Here is a 21,622-nt window from a genome sequence, read left to right on the forward strand (position 1 = left end):
TTCTGCTCAACGGGAATATCAATAGGTCTAGCTCCAAGCCTGCCTGTTTCAGCCAACAAATCTAACACATACTTTCGTTGAGAATGAACACCCCTTTCTTCGATCTGCACACCTCGATGCCAAGAAAGTATTTCAATGATCCGAGGTCTTTAACCTCGAACTCTGTTCCAAAGAATGACTTCATTCGACGAATCTCTTCTGGATTATTTCCAGTGATAACAATATCATCAACATATACAATAAGGGAAGTGGTGCAGCCCTGGTGCTTCTTGATGAAGAGAGTATGATCTGCCTGACTCTGTGTGTACCCTACTATTTTCACAGCAGTGTTGAACCTCTCAAACCAAGCACGTGGCGACTGCCTTAACCCATACAAAGCTTTATTTAGCTTGTACACTAAATTCTGATCATTAGCAAGCTTAAACCCTGGTGGCATAGTCATATACACCTCTTCCTCCAAGTCACCAAGCAGGAAAGCATTCTTTACATCTAGCTGATGTAAGGGCCAATTCAAATTAGCTGCCAAAGAAATAAGAACACGTATACAACTGGAGCAAATGTTTCCAAATAATCAATTCTATAGGTCTTGAGTGAAACCCTTTGCAACTAACCGAGCTTTATATCTCTCAATTGTTCCGTCTGCATGATACTTTACTGCGTAGACCCATTTGCAGCCTACTAGTTTCTTACCCCTAGGTAATGGAACAATATCCCAAGTACCATTCTTCTCAAGGGTCTTCATTTCTTCAAGCATAGCTTTCTTCCATGGAGTTTGATTGAGAGCATCTGAAACACTAGGAGGAACAGATACATAGGAGATACATGAAGTGAAAGCACGATATGTTGGAGATAAACCATCATAGGAAACAAACTGAGATATGGGATGCTTTGTACAACTACGAACACCCTTACGATAGGCAATAGGGACATTAAGATCAACAGGAATGCTATTGGGAAAAGAATTAGGAGTATCAATGTCAACTAAGGAATTACCTGGATCGAGGGAGACTTCTTGGTCCTAGGTGAGTCAAAAACTTGTTTTGCCCTCCTAGTGTAGACAATTGGTTGCTTTCCCTACTGCAAATCATTAGTGTTAGAAGGACTAGACATAGGCACCTCAGTAAGAAGCTCCTCCTGAATGGGAACAGGCAAAGGAAGGGGGCATTCCCTTTGAATGGATAACGGATCCTCTACCTGTATAGTAGTCTCCCCCTGTAGAGAATCCCGAGCAGTGGAAAAAAAAGGAACAGACTCAAAGAATGTAACATCCATGGAGACAAAGTGACGACGAGTGGTAGGGTTATAACACCAATACCCTTTCTGAGTGGCGGAGTATCCAAGAAAGACACATCGGATTGCCTTAGGGTCCATTTTGTCCTTACGATGATCAATGTGAACATAACAAACACAACCAAACACTTTCGGATGGACAGTAAACAAGGCAGTGTCATGGTGTAAGACAGAGAAGGGGGATTGATAGCCAAGAACCTTAAAAGCCATGCGATTGATAAGGTATGTAGCTTTTAAGGTTTGCATCAGCCTAATAACTTTTAGGCACTCCCATCCTAATTAGAAGAGAACGGGTCACCTCCATAATATGACGGTGTTTTCTTTTAGCTACACCATTCTGTTGTGGTGTATTAACACAAGAGACTTGATGGACAATCCCGTTATCAGCAAAAAAGGAAGCAAGACCACCATACATAAACTCTCCTCCATTATCAGATCGAAGGATTTTGAGGGGACAACCAAAATGAGTACATACCATCCTATGAAAGGTTTTAAAAATGGAATGAACTTCATTTTTGGTTTTCATAAGATAAAGCCAAGTATATCGACTAAAGTCATCAACAAACACAAGAAAGTAACGAAAACCAAGTAACAAAGTAGTAGATTCATGACCCCACACATCAGAATGAACAGGCTGCAAAGGAGTTATATTTTTATTAATACTAGTAGGATAAGAAACATGACATTGTTTGGCAAAAACACATGTTTCACAATTTAACTCAAAAGATTCAACAGAAGCAAACTAGGGAAGCACATGCTTCAAAACAGGAAGAGGTAAATGACCTAGTCTATTATGCTATCGCATTAACAGATCTTTATTGATAGTACCATTCCTAACACTAGATTGATTTGCAACATAATAAGAAGTTGGCCTCGCGTTCAGCAAATACAAGCCATTGTCCTCATGTCCACTTCCAATCGTCTTCCCCGTGTCCAAGTTTTGAAACACACAGTGAGATGGAAAAAAAAATTACACTACAATTCAAGCCTTTTGTAATGTGACTAACAGAAAGGAGGTTATTAGTAAACTTCGGGACATGAAGAACAGAGGATAAGGTAAGATCAGGAGAGGCAGAAACAGTGCCCTTCCCCGCAATGGAGGTGAAGGTGCCATCAGCTACTCTAACCTTATCCTTACCAGAACATAAACTATACGAAGAAAAATCAAATGCCATATTAGTCATGTGATCGGTGGCTCCTGAATCAATGTTCCAAGGTGGTCCACCAGATAATGTGGAAACCTGATGTGCCGAATGAGAGGTATCTGTCTGAGCGAAGTTAGAGGTGGAGACGGAGGAATATTGTGCTAGTAGATGTCGGAGAGCATCAAGTTCAGCCCCGGACAAAGAACTCGGTGGCCTTGAGGAGGCATGACCAGTAAAAGCAGTCTCACGCTCTGCAGTATGTGTCGTAGATAACCCCTAAATGGACCAGGCCTTGGCCTAGCATTCGCATTAGCATAAGCTAGAGTAGGGCGACTGTGTTAGATTCCAGCATGTTTCCCTAGTGTGGCGCATACGCCCACAGTGATCACACCTCAACTTGCTTTTGTCATCCTGTTTCCCTTCTTTTGGAGGATTGGTCTTGTTCCATTGTTGTGTGGCAAGACCAGACCTCTCAGACAATGGTACTTCTGGCTCTGGCTTAGTGTAATACAGGTGCAGACATAGCCTTCATTCTATTCCCCTCAACTTAGATATATGAAAACACATCTCTAAAAGGAAGTAGGGGCCGGATACCTGCCTAACACTTGTACCCTGGCATGCTCGTATCTCGGATGTAGACCACCCAAGAACTCATAGATTCGATTCCTTTCTACCATAGCATGAAATGCTTTAACATCAACTGCACACACGGGTATGTAGTCTTAGTAGTGATCTAACTCTTCCCATTTACCACGTAGAGTGTGGTAACATGTAGCAAGAGTTTGGTCTTCCTGCTTGAATCTTGAAATTTGTTGTTGGAGTTCATACAGTTTTGCAAAATTACCAACCGAGGAATACGTCTCTTCCACAGCTGTCCATAGCTCTTTAGCTGTTTTCACAAACAAAAACCCTTTGCTGATCTGTGGCTGCATGGACTGCAACAACCACGTCATAACTAGTGCATTATTTGCACTCCTCTCTTTGAATTCAGGATCGCTCTTGCAGGTATATGTGACAGTCCCTTTGATATAGTTGATCATCCTACGACCAGTGATATGCATACGAGCAAATTGAGCCCACTCCATATAGTTCGTCTCATCCAGCCTAACAGTCGTAATACAAAGGCCTGGATGGTGATCACTACTACCTCCCAATACTAGAGTCAAACTAAGAGCCTCTGAGCCAGACATTTTATCAAACAACTTCTGGGTATACAATCCTCAGAAACAAAAACAGTAACAAAATACATAGAGAACCACCTCTCTAACACACAAAACTAAAAATATTACCGTCTTCTAAGATGCATAAAAAGCGACTACACAGTCACCACACAAACCCTAGAAAGCAATAAAGTAGACCATATCAGAATCGCAAACGACGAAGAAAAAGCCGCTGTTGAACCCCGCGAACACAAAAAAAAAAAAACACCGATCGAGATACGTGTGGATGTGATTAACACTACTTCCTTGCAAACAAATCCCATCTTGGAATCTCTTCAAAACCCTTCACACCCACTAGGGTTTACACAAACTTTCCCTAGGGTTTCAACTACAAACCTAGAGCTTTACAAACCATGCTCTGATACCATGTTGACTTTAAGATATAATCAAATCGAAAGTAAGTGATAAAGAAGAAGAAGAAAAAGAGAAGAAAGCGGATGAGAGAAAAAAAGAGAGAGAGATGGGGAAAGAGAGAGAATGAACGAATACTTTCATCCTTCCACCACATTCTATTTATAATAACAAGTTTCAGAAATTACACATAAGCCCTAACATTATAGAAGTAATAACAAATAAGCCCCTGACAACACTACCTACCACAAACCACGTCGTACAAATAATCCCCTTACATTCAATTCAACGACTCCAAATCACCATAAAAGCTTTCTGTTACTTAAAAATATCTCCAGATTTACTTGTGCACAAACATTGATTGATGCTAAATTAATATGAACAATAGCAGTCAACAAACTTAAATTAATTTAGAGACAACTTCAAGGCATAACTCTGGCCAATAACTTTGCTTCAGATTTGCATAGAGTTGAAATTAAAGCACCTCCCAAGTACAACACAATGCCTTACACAATGAGAAACTCTCGAGTTCCACAATTGAGAATCATTTGAGTTTCACAATTATCAAAATTCACATGAAGAAAAAAAAGGAGGAAGAGGAAGAAATTAGAGAGACTTGGAATCTACGAGGTTCATTTTTGAGGAAGAATAACTTGTATATGTCACCAGGGTTCGATTTGTTGTGATATCTTGGAGATATTAGGTTCTTACACAAATTGCTAAGAGATCGGTGTTCCATAAGCTGGAACACCGCTGTGCTGAAAAGCTCCATGTCGGAGTTACAAAGACAAACTTTAGGCCAAAAATCAGTCACAAGCAACTCTCTCTCTCTCTCTCTCTCTCTCTCTCTCTCTCTCTCTCTATAAACACACACAAGCATACATTTACGTTACCATCTTACTAACAGAAAAGATGGAATAGTCTTGCAACACGAGACACACTGTGTTGTAATAACAGAAGGAATTCTAGTGATAGATGTTTACATGATGGTCCCCAAATAGCTAATAAAAATTAACTAACTACACATTATAAGTCTGTCATATTTACAATTAATCTGTGGCCAACTACACCATAAAAGAATCAAAAGGACCCAGAGTAGAATAGAAGCAAGTGAAAAGAACTGTAAACTGAATTTAAAAACTTCATAGATTCTGGTGTCATTTTTTAAAATAATTCTTTCAATCCCATTTAGGCACCTAGAATGGTCGACATCAAAGCTAAAGGATAATCTACCTCCCTTCCACCCTCTTTGCACGCATCATCTGCAACGCATCCAGCTATGACTCTCAAGATTTTAGTCCAAATTTCTAAATAACCTCCGGGAAACAGCTTTTATGAGAATGAACTCATGACTGCAGACAAGCAACATCCAATGGGTAAATTCGAAGAACCAGGCATGATGGTTAAGAATGCTGTTTGACTAGTTTTCAAGGCAGCTAGCCATCTACTCTGAATATTTAAACGAGCATAAAAAATCAATTAACATCCGTTATAATAAATTCAAAATTAACTTCATAAAATGTCTTAATTAATGCAAAATAAGACAACCTGAAAACAGATAATGTGAGCCTAGCACAATTACAGTGGTGAATCCTAACAAGCAACAAATCATATGGAATATCTCACAACTGATCTTTTTCAGATAATGAGTCAACCCTTGTATGTATACCAACCAAAGGCAGAACAATCATTCTTAACAGCTCATCAGGGGGAAAAATTTAGCTGAAAAACTACAAAGCGATGTCAAATATATGGTCACAAAGATGCTGGTCAGACAAGTCCAATAATCTGAATCTACTGGAATAGTTTTAGCAGAAAAGGTGCTTTGAAAACTGAATAATTTTAGACAGACAGGTAATTGCACATATATAATATGAATGTTGCCAACCGCATTTGTATGGGATAAAGGCAAGGACTGATGATAATGGATATAGTATGATTGTAAATTCAAGAAATGATAGGAACTTCAATCCCATATATGAATTCAAAAATGAGATGCAGTGTTTACAAGAGGGGAAGAACTTACAAGGGTGGGAAGCATAGAGAAAAGCGAAGCGTTCAGCATTTTGTCCCTCGAGGATATAATCAATTTCTTCGAACATGTGTCTCACCTGACCATTTAAGAAACCTAAGGAATCTCTAAGGATGTATAGAGATAATCAAATTGCAGATAAATATGTTACACAATGAAATTAAAATATATTGTATTTACCAAGAAACAATCATATGAACATATAAGCCATAGGTTTTCTGTATGAAGTATCAATCATTTTCTATAGATCTTTCAAATGAAAAGATTACACGTGCAGACTCTTGAAGGATGATTCTTGCCCTTCCTATGAGCAACATACAAAGTCAATATACCATCTTTTCTATCAAGTCAACCCGGCTAAGCCACAAAAGTTCCATTGCTGTCTCATCGTCAGGGAACTGCTATATTGAAAAACTAGTAGAGTAATACACAAATGATATAATGAAATGGAACTTCAAGATTTTTTTTGAGGCTCCTTTGTTGTTTTCTGCAAGTCACACGATGATTAATACAAACGTAATGATCCCCATGGAACTTAAGTCAAATTTTAGGAACGTGGTTAGTGCGGGGCCTCAGAGGATATTATAGTGTTCAGAGAGGGTGAACAGAGTACTTATAGAGCTCCTAAATTTCGGACACATCAACAAGGTGGGCAAGCTGAAGGCTAACTCTGATGGTGCATTGAAGTCAAACTCACAAGATGGAGCTCTTCACATCATATTAGGAGTTCACGGAGGCATATGATGGCACTACGACCAGGCCAAAGGCAATAGTATGATTAATTCTGAAAATCCTCTGACAATCATGGTATCCACAAAGTGGGAAATGGCAATAAATTTCAAAGAGCTTGACCTCAGAGGTGAATTTTTGAAGGATTTCGAGTAATAAAGAGAAATATTATTTCTTTAGACAAAGAGGTTTGATGCCATCGTTTGTTGGTCTGTTGACAGGAATTCAATCCGAATACAAAAAAGCCACTCATTTGTTAGCTTAACATGCCTCGGGTGTAAATGGCCCATATTTTTGGAATGGGGACTCCAATAAAGCTGGTAGAGACTGTTAGGTCCAAATATAGACCTCCAGACTCTTCGTCTTTTATTTACTTCTTTCCCAAGTAACAGCCAGTAATGCTTTGGACTGAAAATTGTAAGGAATAAATGAATAATTACCATTCTAATTGCAAAAGGAAAATCTTCAATCCTCCGTGTTGGTCCTATGAGCTCAAACAAAAAAAGAATTCCCAAAGGTCGTACAGACTATAGAGTCAAATGACATCAAGCCCTTTTGGGGGAAAGAGCACATACCCTTCCAAGATGAAAATAAACACAAGCAAGATGAAAAGCATGAATTCAAATTTCATGGAGATTCATAACATACCATTAAAATAGCCTAGTAAAATAATTTTTTGGAACAATGGGTGGGTAAGAGTGTTTCTATATTACGAAAAATAATGAAAAATACTGAACAGAAGGACTTTGAAATCAATAGGACTAGTAGGGTAAATGCTAAATTAGAAAGCTTGTTAAGGAACTTCATAATCAAAAGGGTTTAAGCAAAGTAGGACTGAACCGAATATATGGACTGTAACTTTAGGAAGTGAGATAAATGGGAAATTAGTGAAGATTAAAGATCAATTATTCAAAAAAAATTGAGATAATGTTGCTCATAGAAGTATAGCATGATGAGATATGTGGAGTGGTGTCTTGCTCATAGAAGTATAGCATGAAGAGTTATGTGGTACATGTGAAAGCGCAAAAAGAATTTGTACTAAACAACTGTAAGACTACGGAACAACAACTTCATAAATCAGAATGTCTTAATGCGTGGAAAGACAAGAAATGAGAAAATTTGAAAATATCAAAATTTTGAGATAGTAGAAGTAAGCATCAATTGGAGAAGAAACACAATAATAATAATAATAATAATAATAAATAATACAAAGATGGTTTGGTTATGCACATCAAAAATGAATAATTGCACTAATAAGGAAGAGTAACATGGAATGAGAATAAGGCTAGATAAAGGGGAAGGCCAAAATAGATATAGGTTGAGACTTGAGATAATAAAAAAGGACACCGTAGTTGTAGGTCTTGGAGGAGTTAATTTTTAAAAATTTGTTACATAATTTATGGAACTAGCTTCTGAATGGATCGTCTCGTGAAATTATCCAATCTAAAACATGGACCCTAAGAATCGCACCTATGCCGTATTGTTATGGATAGAAGAAAGATTTAGTGGCTGATGATTTAATGAGACACGGCTTGGAGACATAGAAGAAGATTTAGTAAATTGTTTTTGAACATGGACTCTTCTGATTACATCAAGAACCCATATGGGTACACAGCACTTGGACAATGACCATAAACATACACCTAACAAGTATATCCTATCATTCAAGTACTATATAATTACACATTAAAATCCCGGTTACATTATTTCTTTAAATAAAGTGGAAGTGGTCATGTCAAAAGCTATGTTATAAAACAAAAATACATACCCACACACATAAAACTTAAAAATAAAAGAATAATATTAAATATATGAATTTTTTAACATATTCGCGAGTCCTTAGGTTTGGAAAACTAATAAATTTGATGATTAGACAGATACACAACCTACAGATGCACAAGGGTCCATATAAAAAGGCAAACTATAAGGGCTACAGACTCAAATATCCTTATCAAAAGAATATCTCAATAATATCTCATAAGTCAAAATATACAATGTCTCCATCTGTTCATTCAGAAACAGCATTTTACAATAAAAGCGTTGATGGTATTGGTAGGTGGTAACTGACCTCTCAATAACACCATTGATTCAGACTAGGTGCTATCTCCTCTTCCTTCCAAATGGAAGGTTGAGGGTCCAAGTCCCACATGGAACAAATGAGTGATTGTGTGACTTAAGAAATAAAGGACTGACCATTCAATATGGGAAAGTTCATGTAGAGTGCACAAAATATCTTCCTAAGACAGAATCCTTCAACCATCCCCCAGTATAAATTTGGTTTAGCAACGTACGCTTTTAACAAATTTCTCGAACACCTATAGATTAGGAAGATGAAATTGACAAACATTTCAACAAATAAATATATCACCAAAGTTGTTTGTTTAACCCATATTGTCTTCTTTGCCGCCAATAAAGTCTGCCAGAACTCATTACGAGCTTCCAAATCTCTTCACAAATATAAACTGAGATAATTTATAGAACACCCTTGACAGCATCATCCAAGTGCGAGAGAAATTTAATACACCTTGGATGTCTAATATCTGAATCAAAGAGAAAACCTACATTATATATGAAGTCTTAATGAACTTCCAAAGAACTAAAAGAAGTCCTTATAGTTTGCAGCCAAACCAGAAGTTGCACCAAACTAGAAATGACGACTTGCTTCCCTGGGTAACATTAAGCTTCAGACTCCATTAATGAAAAAGGCTATCAATAAAGAAATATAAAGAAAATCTATTAGCTTTTTTTTTTTTTGATAAGTAGGAAAATCTATTAGCTTTTAATAAAAGCAATGGCCATTTGCTGCTTTTAATTAGATAAAACTGGAATCTCCAAGTCATTAACTTCTAATTACCACTTCACCTGCAGAGACTTCTACCAACTTTAACATCCAAGTGAACATTAGAATTCCAAACAAAACCTTCTAAACAATTCAACTGCCAGTTGATTCCAATAACGGAAACATCAAGGAAAAGCACTGGGACAAAAAAAAAAAAAGTATCCCAGGGATCTAAAGTAACAAACACCATATATATTATCGTGATTAATTTAAACCATGTCAGAAATGCAAGAAATACTGTTCCATTTTACAGTAAACCATAGCTTCCTATTGGTACCAGTGCAAAGAAATTCCAAACCACAGTTTCTTTTTGGTACCAGTGCAAAGAAATTCCCATACTTCTTCACAAAAAACAAGAAAGCAAAGGAGTTCTCATAGTTCTTCACAGAAAACAAGAAGGCCTAGTTCTAAAATAATACAATCATCCATCCATCTTTAGTCTTCATTAAAAGCCTTAAAAAATGTGTGCATTTATATGCATTCCTGTCTCCCATGTTTCTTATCCAATACATGCAGCAAGCATTACTTGAAGTCTATACAAATCTATCTTTTCAAGTTCTCCTAGCTAAATAACCTAGGAACGCTAAAGAAATGTGAGTCCAAAAGACTGTTGAATCACCAAATTTAGTCAACATAGAATTTTGAATTCTAGGCTTGTCATGCAGCAAAATATATACATATAAATACCAAATTAAGTAACGCGGGCATCTACATATATTGGCCAGGCTGAATTATTGATAGAATATTGTCAGATCAATTTATATGCATATCGTGTGTGTTCAATGTTTGCAGCATTAATACCTAAAAACAAGAAGAAATGACATGGCTTAGATAAAGCAGTAATTCAATAACTAATTAAATGAAATTTTCATGATGTAGTAGTGATTAGTGAGAAATAATTTGATAAGCATAAAAATACATCAAAAGGTTGTGATGCACATCTGCCCACCTTTTATCAGTAAAATACCTTCAGACAAGAATGTTGCACATTTTCACATTGTGGACATAGAGGGAGTATTAGATACATGACCCATAATGTGTTCAATTCTCCAGAAGTCACAATAACAAAAGATATCCTAAAGGAGATGCGAGATTGCCAAAAAATTTATCAAGCCAGAAATCTAGAGGACTCACCAACTCATTCACTGCTACTAAAAGATCTTTCCGAGCTTTGGCAAATCGCTTTAGTTGGCCTCCAATCATATGAAATAACAAGGCATCAAGGGTCAACAAATGTGACATTCCAGGCCTCTGTACTTTAACAGCTACTAGCTCTCCAGAATGCAGGTGAGCTGCAAAACTTGAAGCATCAAAACAGAACATTTAGCTTAAGTTTCTATCAAGCATATAAATCCCTCCTAGAAACCCATCTCCTAACAATGCAGAATGCAAAAAAAAAAAAAAACTGCAAATCTTTAAGCAACAATTTAGGACGTATAGTTCGACCACTCACCCACAATAGATCCTGCATTGCAATCGTGTAGTAACAGTTACAAAAATTATTTGACTTTTCAATATTTTCATTCCAATATATAGATCCTGCACTAAGAATTCTTATACAACTAGAACAGAGGTATATGATCTTCCATCCACTGTATAATTTTTCTAACCTTTATAGACCTGTCCCAAAGATGCTGCAGCAATGGGCTCCGAGCTGATGTCAGCAAAAATTTGTGAAACAGGGGCACCTAATTGCGATTCAATAGATTTAATGGCAACACGAGTTGGAAATGGAGGTATTTGATCCTGTCATACATAAAATAATTTCAACTGTATGAATATTAAAAAGGAGAACAACATACTCATTTGAAATGAAAGTGTTCCATTACAGTAATTTAATAAGATGGACCATTAAGCGAGGAAAACCTGTAACTTAGCAAGTTCTTGGCAATATACAGTTGGCAGTATGTCTGGTCTCGTGCTCAGAGCTTGTCCAAGCTGTAATTTCAAAGAAAAGTATATTCAACTACAAGGTTTCCACTGAGTGCAACTTAAACGTTATCAACTTGTAAATTCTCAATCAGAATAGAGGATGAAAATATCTGAAAAATGATCTAAGAAATCCATATGTTGCATCTAAAGGTTGGTGGTCCCACATATCATCCAAACAGAAGAAAATTATAAAGAGAGATACTCCCAACACAAATAGCTGCAGATGATTTCACTTATGATAATCAAAGCAAAACATATAATATATAAAAGTGTCTACAATATGACATTGCCAAGATGTCCCTCTCAATTGAGGAGATGCAAGATTTGAAGCCAATGGGGAAGCAAGACTTGACATACATTGTTTGGCTAATTCCATAATAGTTTAAGTGCTTGGCTCAAGTTCTTGTCCAAAAAATATCAAAATTTTGATTCTCGGAAGTCAAGTCTCTGTCAGCAATTGTTCCCCAATTGTTTGTTTGTTATGTCACCTAGGCTCAGGGGCAGGTGTGGGATATGGAGCATGTCTAGGCATTAAATAGTCTAATCCTCGAAATCCGGGACACGTGGTCACAGATAATGTGTTAAAGAATCCCTGAAATAACCGCGTCGCACCTGTGACGACATGGGTAGTTTAGGGCGAAGTATCAAATCCAGGTAAGATAATGCACTTTGATCTCTTTTCCTGTCTATGACCCATTCCTTCACAACTTAACTTCTTGGAACGGTGCTAGTTTTCCAATGAGAAGGAATCACCAACAATCACCATATCAATCAAAGAACGAAGGATATTTTCATTTCCCACATATGTATAATTGTAAATATTATATGACATATATGCACATATATGATTGTGCATGTATATATACTTATATATGTTTGAGATAGTTTTGCAATGGTTATATTTGGACAGTGAAGAAGAAGAGAGAAGAAGATTGCTCTGTACTATTCATTTGTAAAAAATCTATATTATATTCCCTAAAAAGAGAAAAGACTAAACTACCCACATAAAAGGGCAAAGTCTAAACTACCCATGGGAACCAAAAATAAATAAAAATATATTCTCTAATATTTTATATGTATATAAATATGGAAGCATGTGAACTCTTTTTCCACTATAGCAACCAAAACAGCTTCTTTAAAATTTAACAAACAACAAGATATGAACATCTAGCAGAAGACATCGATCAATCTGCTTGATGCAAAATTAATCTAGAAATGCTCCAATCAGGAAAGAAAATATGGTTGTAGAATGACAATGTCAGGATCTGTTATTGTGTATCTATCTAATCTGATAAAAGATGAGGAATTGCAATATGTATTATAATCTAGATTGTAGAGTTCTCATTGTAAACTGAGGGCATCTGATATTGAATTACACATTAAAGCATGGTTTTGAGATTCAAAACTTCCGCATATTAATTCTGCCTAAAGAATTGAAGCTTACACTGAAGTCCAAAGTTCTTACATACTCTAGAACTCGAATGGATATTCTGTTCTTGCTTTTGTAAAATTCTAAAAGTTAGCTTCATCCCTAAAGTAATTGAATGTCAGCTTGGAGTTCAAACCATGTTTCTTAATTCAATTTTAAAAGAAAATTTTCATTGTCTGAACAAGTTTAGAAATTTTACCAACGGGCAAGATCCCCCTGAAAGAGGGACAATAGCAAACAAAGATACTTAACAATGAAATTTGAATTATAATTGTTAGATGAAAAGCGTCCTCAATGGCCCTCCTACACCCACCACATCCATTGTGGATACTAAGAATACCACTAATTGAAGAGCGCAGCTTACACCTTCTTTGCTAACAACCACAAAGACCTTTCAGTATTTCATAGGATCCATTTTGTAATAAGAAAGAATGAGAAGAGAGGGAAATGGTTACACATGACTTTCTTTCCTTTAACTCACTTTCCAGGAGCAAAACAGGAAATTAGGAGCTCAAATTTAAACAAAATAAGTTAACCACTAGAAAAACTTGCTTTAGAGGCTGCAGAATTCCATGCTATACCCCAAGAACAAGGAATGGAAAAACCAACTTACAAGTAATTACGTTGCAGCTCTACACAAATAAAAAAAAAAAGTTCCCAATACAATAATCCAAGTTTAAAAAACCCCTATCCAGTTGAGCCGTATCAACAAAATTTACTGTTTTAAGTTCTCCAAAATCCACTGTATAGCAAACCCTCTAACATATCATCTATTTTGTGCCAAAAAAAAAAAAAAGAAAGCTTGTTTGAATAGATTAGACTACGGACTTGTGTAGTGTTAATTGTTCCCAATATATTGATCGGCATATAATTATTTTCCTCTTTTTTCTTTTTTTCCTTCTCACCAGAAGAACAAAATATAAGGAGTGAATTCTACTAATTTGAAATTTACAATTCTTAATATCATCTTTCGTTACATGATGCCGTTATGTAACTGCTGTAACAGTGGTTAACATCCCCATTACGTCCCATTATTATTATTATTATTTTTATAAATCCCATTACGTCCCATTATACCAATGCTAACTAATTTAACGGCCATACTGCAGTAATGCCCCTATGGTACCGAGCTCCATCACAGCAACTGCTGCCTTTTGGCAGGGTTATTTCATTTTTTCCTCAAAGTTTCAGACCTTTCATGTCTATTACTACTCGTAGATCTTTCCTCCAAGAATTCTGAAACATAAGATCTAAGCTTCATTCTTAAATAAAAAGCTCCACAGAGTTCATTGTATCAGTGATTTTTCTTTTTTGAATAAATTTATCATTTTCATTTGACTTAGGCTACATCTAATATTAAATTATTAGATATTAGATATAGAAAAATTACTGGTTTATTTTTTTCGGGATTTTCCAAATTTTAAAAGATATAAGTTATTTACTTCATTACATATAAATTTTATTTTTTCTGACCTGCATATTATACGGGTTGCAAATAGTTTAAGTGAATTTATAGACATAAACTTAGTAAAGGTGAAAGTAAGCTTTTTTTTTTTGATAAGTCAAAGGTGAAAGTAAGCTTTAACTGCTAACAACTACGTAAAATTCAATTTCGCAGCGATGAAACATTAACAACTCCCAATGCCCCTACCATCTTGTAACCCTCGTCATAATCCACATTTTTTCACCATGACCATTACTATTAGATGCCGTTTCAATTACTTATTTCTTCTACTTCTTTGTGCATTTTCAGTTAAAAAAAAAAAAAAAATTATTTTTCCTTCTAGGAAATAATTTGTTGCGCTTTGAGTTTCACGATAAGCAGCAATGTCGTGGATACTAGTATCTTCTTTAAAATCAAGTAGAGAAACCTATAAACCAGGAAAATTTGAAATAAACCCAACTGTCAGAACTGAAGTCGGCACCAGTACCAGGAAATTCGGGTATAACAATTCAAGAAAGCATGAAACTATTTGATCTCGAACAAACTGACAGCGATTCCAAAATATGAAAATATATCAAGAGCGGTCTACATGCGTAATGTGTAATGTATTTGTGGTCAGCAGAATAAGGATGCTACCTTTAAAACAAGTTTAATGCATAGATTTGCAAATTAATATAGAAGAATTTGTAAGACTAAATAATATCAGAAGAGCCTTCAGAACACAGACTAACTTGCCTTGATGTAGAAAGGCCCCAAGCGGATTAGAGTTTCGCGAAACTGCAATGAAAAGAATTATTGTAATTTTACGACAATCCCATGTCTTGTGTCTTTAAGAGAAGACAAAAAAAGTAAAACAGAAAGAAATTTTTTAAAGGTAATGACAAATATATTATAGCCTCAAGCAATATCAAGTGTCAAATTATCGCGAGGGAACTGACAGGTACCCCAGGTCTAATACACCAGAGTACAAACATTCAATTCAGACCTAAAGGGGGTGAATAGGTCTTATGGATAATTCTTGTGAACAACTAATTTTTCTAACTTTAGTTATATTTCATCAAATTTTCAGCTTATTTAGTTGTCCACATGTCTCAATCACAAGCACAAACACACAAAGCAATAAAAACAAAGTAAAGTAGAGATATAGTTTTATACATTGAAAGCCCAAAAAGAGAAAAATCATGGGACCCTTGGTCCAGACACAAACAATCCGCTAAAGAGAATAGGAATTACAACACAAGGTACCAAACCCTAAGCCCAAGGCATTCCTCCTCAGACTCTGCTGCTGCAAGTCAACAAATTTGATCAACCGTAAGTCTGCTCTCCGTGATAAAATGGTCGTTCAAATCATTGATCTTCACAAAATCATTCGCTTGATGATTGTTTGATGAATCTACGGTTTCCTCATTGCTTTGATTTTTCAATCTGTTCTCTAGAAAGTCTAGATTGAAACTCAAATTTTTCTCCCTCTAAAAGACACAAATAATCTCAATAATATGAAATTAATTACCCCAAACTAACCATAACTCCATATTTATAACCAGTATGAGGCATATTTGAAATAGGAAAATAAAAATCACTCAAATACTTATTTTCGCGACTGTCCAAATAAATTTTGGTCTGATCTATTTGCTCCTCATGTTCAATCAATCAGCTAATTGATCAAAATTTATTGGATTTGGTTCGAGTCATGGTTCAAGCTTGAACCATCAGTCGAAGCTCAATGTTTTTCAATTAAAAATTTGTTCAAAGTGTTCAATCGATTCATCAAAATTTCAAATCGATGAGCTTACTTTAATTTCCCCAAACTGACTATAACTCCAAATTTAAAACCAGTAGGAGGAATATTAGAAATAGGAAAATAAAAACCACTAAATTACTTATTTCGCGACTTTCCAAATAAAGTTTGTTCTGGTCTATTTGCTCCTCATGTTCGATCAATCAGCTAATTGATCAAAATTTATTGGATTAGGTTCGAGTCATGGTTCGAGCTCAAACCATCACTTGAAGCCCACTGTTTTTCAATTAAAAATTTGTTCAAAATGTTCAATCGATTCATCAAAATTAAGAATCCATGAGCTTACTTTTTTGAAAAACTTGTTTAAACATTATCTGAGCCTCCTAAAGATGAAACAAGAGTAATGAAAATTTCGAATCAATGAGCTTACTTTTTGAAAAACTTGTTTAAACATTATCTGAGCCTTCTAAAGATGAAACAAGAGTAATGAGAAGTCCAACTATGTAATAACGCATTCCAACCTAGATTCTTATGTTCGCTAAGATCTCATCTTACATTTTTCCAAACATGTGACTGAGCTTGACGAAACTATTGGCATGCTCATTGTTGTTTTTCCTCTTAAACATCGTCTTCGATTGTGGGCAAACAACAGCACATTTTGTCAATCTTACAACCCCATTTTTGTGTAGGATACTTGACTCAATATCCTAACATCCCCGTTGACAGTTTTGTAAGAAAAAGAAATAGTATATACGCATAAAAACTACTCAACTGAACTTACATGTGCAAAGAAATAACTGAACCAAATAAAACGACATCAAGTTCTGCTGAATCATTTTTAAAGACTTCTATTATGCTTTTGCCTGCATCATATTAAGATATTGTTCACGACAGTTAATTTTTTAACTCAGAATGCATCACATTATTATTTTTTTGACTCATTATTTCATTATATATGTACATAATCCGTGACTAAGTGATTCACAGGTTGTCAGCTGAGTTCGTTCTCAGGTTGTCCCCCTCTTTCTCTAAGGTTGTAATTGCTTCATCTACCAGACTACTTCTAGTTCAACTTCTCCTCCTCTTATTGTTGTGAACGTAAAAAATTATGTACCTGTCGAACTTATTTTTCTAACAATTTTAGTTTGGAAGTCCCTTTTTATTCCTATTTTAAAAAGATTTAAACATGACAGACATATAACTGGTGAATCAAGAGTTCCTTCTCCATCACTTCAGGATCCATTCGGTATTATTTTTCCTAATCCAGAGCTTTCTGTTTGGGGTCAAAAAGACATCAGTTATATCATGATTGAATGCCCCACTCTAGATATTCTCAAAAATATTATCACTGCTGATTCTTCTGCAGCTCGTGATGTGCAGTCTATTATGGAGAAGCTTGCTTGGACCTCATGGACCAAATTGCTTCTCCTCATCCACATCTTAAGTTCCAACTCCAGACCTTGCAAAGAGGTTCGTTATCCATGGTTTCTTTTCTTAAACAACTCAAGAACACAAGCGATTCTTTACGTGCTACAGAACATCCAGTTTCCAGATCTGATTTGGTGTTATATGTACTTCTATTTTATCTCCGGATTACAGAAGTTTTATTACTTCAGTAACAACTCAACCACCGCTTCAAGCCTTTGACGAACTTCGTTGCCTCTCCTCGATCACGAAATTGGACTTCTGAAAATTCACCCTCATGTTTCAAAATATTCAGCTCATAATCATTCTTATAATCGGAGGTGGTCGTGGTTCAACTTCTTGTGGTGGTAATAGTGGTAAATCCAAGAATCATGGCCATGGTAATGGTAGTTATGGCAGTTCTTCCTCTCATCCATTCTCTGCTGGATCTAGACTTGGCATTCCTACAAGGTCTACTTCTTCAATCGCCTCACCCTCTGCATCCTTTCAAAACCTAGTATCCAAAGTCATATCTGCTTGAAATATAATCACTCTAAGGCTCAATGTCGTCAATGCTTCAAGATCAAGCATGGTATCTTGATATTGGTGCATCTCTTCACATGACTGCCTATGAATGTCATTTTTTTTTTATCATGCTCTGGATATTTTTTGAGTTCTAGTCAGGGATTGTTTTCTTTTACCCATATCTCATACTGGTGGTACCAAGTTGGTTACTTCTTCCTCCTTTGACATGAACGGTGTTCTTCCCGTCCCTTCTATATGAAACAAAAAGATCTTGTGTTCATTAATTTTGCAAAGATAATGATTGTGCTTTAAAATTTGATCTTCTTCTCTCTTTTTTTCTGTGAAGGATTTAAAAAAGCAGACCTGTCTTCGGATAAGTAAATCTGGATCACTTTACCCAATTTCCCCTTCTGTGGCTACCATTGGATGTTCTCATCAGGACTATTTTGCTACATGTTCATCTTATGAGTGGCATCGTCATTTAGGTCACCTTAGCTCGTCTGTTTTGTCCCCGTTGATGTAGGGTTTTATAAAATTGAATCATTTCCATGTAATTGTCATCTTGGCAAGCACAACCATTTGAGTTTTAAGAAACATAGAAGTTCATCTTATTTTCCATTTCAATTAATTCATTTGTATGGAATAGCCCTTTCAAGTCTATATCCAGATATTCTTATTATTTGTTATTAATGAGTGATTTTACCTGTTATTTTGGGTTTTTCCTTTAAGGCATAAAAGTGAAGTCTTTGATTGCTTACTGTCTATTCAAGAAGCGAAGGCTGGGCCAGAGAGACTAGGTGCTGCGCTACAAAGCCAGATTGGTTATGAAGGGATTTCAGCAAAAGGAAGGTGTTGACTACACTGAGATTTTCTCTCCCGTTGTGAAGTTGACTACAACCAGATTGGTGCTTGGAATTGTGGCTGCAGAAGATTTACATCTTGAGCAGTTAGATGTAAAAACTGCTTTCCTTCATGGTGATTTACAGGAAGATATATACATGAGGCAACCACAGGGAACTTAGTGCTTACGAGCTAGTTCAAGTTCCCTGCTTTACTGTATATAAACAGCAATTCAGAACTTAGTCATCATCACAACAAAGTGTCCACCGTGCAGACTTCAGTCTATGAAAGCACCCAAAAAGAAAAAGAAGCACTAATTAACATAGAATTATAGAGTGCAAGAGCACCCAAAGAGAAAAAAAGAAAGCACACATAAATTACCTTGATGGAACGTTTTTTTATGTCGTGAACAAAAAAGTGCCAAATGGTTAACTTCACCACATGGAATGAAATAATTGCTGCTCTGTACATCGCCAAGAATGGGCCAAATCGGTAGAACATGGAAACACTTTTTGAACTATGAGTTCCAAGTACATGTCCAAATCTACTTTCTAGTGATTCTTTCCTCAACTTGGCATACTCAGCAGATGGCCTTTCACCATGCACACTTGTGAAGCTGGTAGAAGAGCTGTACTAAGACCCACAAGTTAAAGCACAGAATTATCAAAGGAAAATAAGAAAGTGATTCTCTGAATGAAATAGAGCATCACCATATTCAGATGATGAATTTTAAGCACCAAAACAACAACAGTAAAATTGCTTACACACACAGATCCATCCTACCAAAAAAAGCAGCAAAGAAATCTAAATAACCTCTAACTTACAAATTCCGTTGAAACAGAGGACCAAAATTATCTTGTCTTGTTCCAACTTCAACATTTTTCGGAATCCCCAACGTTAAATATCTCCGCAACATGGTCTCAACTGAAATATCACTGTGTAAAGCTGAAAGAAAAACCGAAGTCAGGATATCAATACCAACATGATAACCCAAGTAGGAAATAAGAACGACTGAACCTATTGTCACAGATCCAATAATATATATAAAATAAAAAAAGAATTAACATCTTCCATTATTTACAAATTCAATATACATATGGGAAAATTTAGGAGATGCACCCACCACATTTAATGCAATAAGAAAAGACGTATTCAGTTATTTGTTGGTTCTATGAAGTTGAAGACGAGTAATCCAAGTTAGTGGATTTATACTACCATGCCCATAAAAGACATGCCGACTTTCTCAACCAGATTGGAAATAGGGTTATGAATGAGAGTCCAACACAGCTTGGCTTGATTTTGGTTAATCAGCAGCCTAGATTGAGATGAGGACAGCCAGGAGAATAGATAAGAAATTGCTCTAATGCTAGCAGAAGGCAACACTTCCAAGATCAATTGGTCGCATGTCCCTTGGCATCCAAGAGATTAAATGACACATCTAAAGCAACTTTGGAAATATGGATAATAAATACTGACAAATTAACTTATCACTGACCAAGACTATTCAAAATATATTTGTCTGATCTAAAATCTTACCATACTTTTACAAAAGGATAAATATATAAGGCAAAAAGAAGATTCCATTTCACAACGATAGCAGAAGTCACCATCTATACTATTATATAACCAAAACTCTTCTTCCTCTTGGTGTTTCTTCTCTTTCTTTTCTTCGGTTCAAAATTAGCAAACTCATCAGTAACACCAAATAGGAAAAGGAGAAATGGAAAGTGTAAGAAAAGGAGCATATTCTAGTGCCTGCCATGCAGCCCACACCTCTAGCCCTTTAAAGGATGGCTTACCAACACCCTTTGTATTATTTTTCTCCATGCACATGAGCCCATCTAGGATGACACCACGCCTGGCAAAGTTCGGGTAGTTAAGCAATCAAGCAAAACATCATGGCTTACCCTTGCTTGCCTAGTTTTTTAGATAATGAGCTTGAGCAAGCCGTAAACAAATCAAGCTCATCTTTGTTCATCGTATGCAGTTCATAATGGAGTCCTAGTAGGCGTTATTTTGAGTGTTTTGGTAAAACAATCCAATATAATCCCTACACGTATAGTCAATATAAATAGCTTAAGATATAACTGGCCAATTTAAAATAAAATGTCACTATGTCATGGAAATCAAAGAAGCAGTAGCTTGACTCATTTGACAACCCTACCTAAACATTAGGTTTTCAATCACAGGATCCAACAAGAATCCGTACTACTTATGGGTTGCAAAGAGATGATGTATTCTGACATGATCCAAAATACAGGAGTTGATGTAATACAATTCTAAAAAAAAAAAAAATCAGACCAAGAAAAGGGGTCTATACAGATAGTTCCTATAATATTAAAAAAAAAAAAAAAAGAATTAAGGCTATCTAAAAGGCGATAGTCCAATATTTTGCATTCAAAATTCATCTAGATCTTTGTCATCCATATTTGTACCTTACAAAAAGATCTTTCTGACATCAATGGGTAAAAAACACTCCCAACACAAAATACATGTGAAAATCACAAGCTCAGAAATACCTACAGTGACCCATTCAAGAGCAGAAGTTGCACCACCAAATGGTGTTAGACAATAATAAAAGTTAGTTATCCTGAGTTGATCTCACCAACATAACAAAAATTAAACTCATAAGATTACCATATCCCCATCTACAGTTTAAACCTCATCGAATTGAACTCTGAATCCAAAAGGACTCTAAACTTAT

At 35.9% G+C, this 21,622-nt stretch overlaps 1 protein-coding gene across 2 annotated transcripts in view; it reads right to left on the bottom strand.

Annotated features, from left to right (window-relative positions):
- Positions 1-21,622, bottom strand: part of LOC132283133 (uncharacterized) — a 38,819-nt gene that overhangs the window by 12,938 nt on the left and 4,259 nt on the right. Inside the window, exons 2-8 of one of the 2 annotated variants that reach the window (XM_059785038.1) lie at positions 19,743-19,863; positions 19,300-19,546; positions 15,147-15,188; positions 11,473-11,544; positions 11,217-11,352; positions 10,741-10,898; positions 6,033-6,117 (exon numbers count right to left, since the gene is read on the bottom strand). In XM_059785038.1, coding sequence (XP_059641021.1) covers positions 6,033-6,117; positions 10,741-10,898; positions 11,217-11,352; positions 11,473-11,544; positions 15,147-15,188; positions 19,300-19,546; positions 19,743-19,863 — 861 coding nt within the window. Of the gene's footprint in view, positions 1-6,032; positions 6,118-10,740; positions 10,899-11,216; positions 11,353-11,472; positions 11,545-15,146; positions 15,189-19,299; positions 19,552-19,742; positions 19,864-21,622 lie in introns of those variants that run through there. The other variant, XM_059785039.1, reaches the window with a different exon arrangement.

Source organism: Cornus florida, unplaced genomic scaffold (assembly GCF_030987335.1).
Source record: "Cornus florida cultivar Cherokee Brave unplaced genomic scaffold, ASM3098733v1 CherokeeBrave_3.0.0_Hap2_Chr11, whole genome shotgun sequence".
Lineage (NCBI taxonomy): Eukaryota > Viridiplantae > Streptophyta > Magnoliopsida > Cornales > Cornaceae > Cornus > Cornus florida.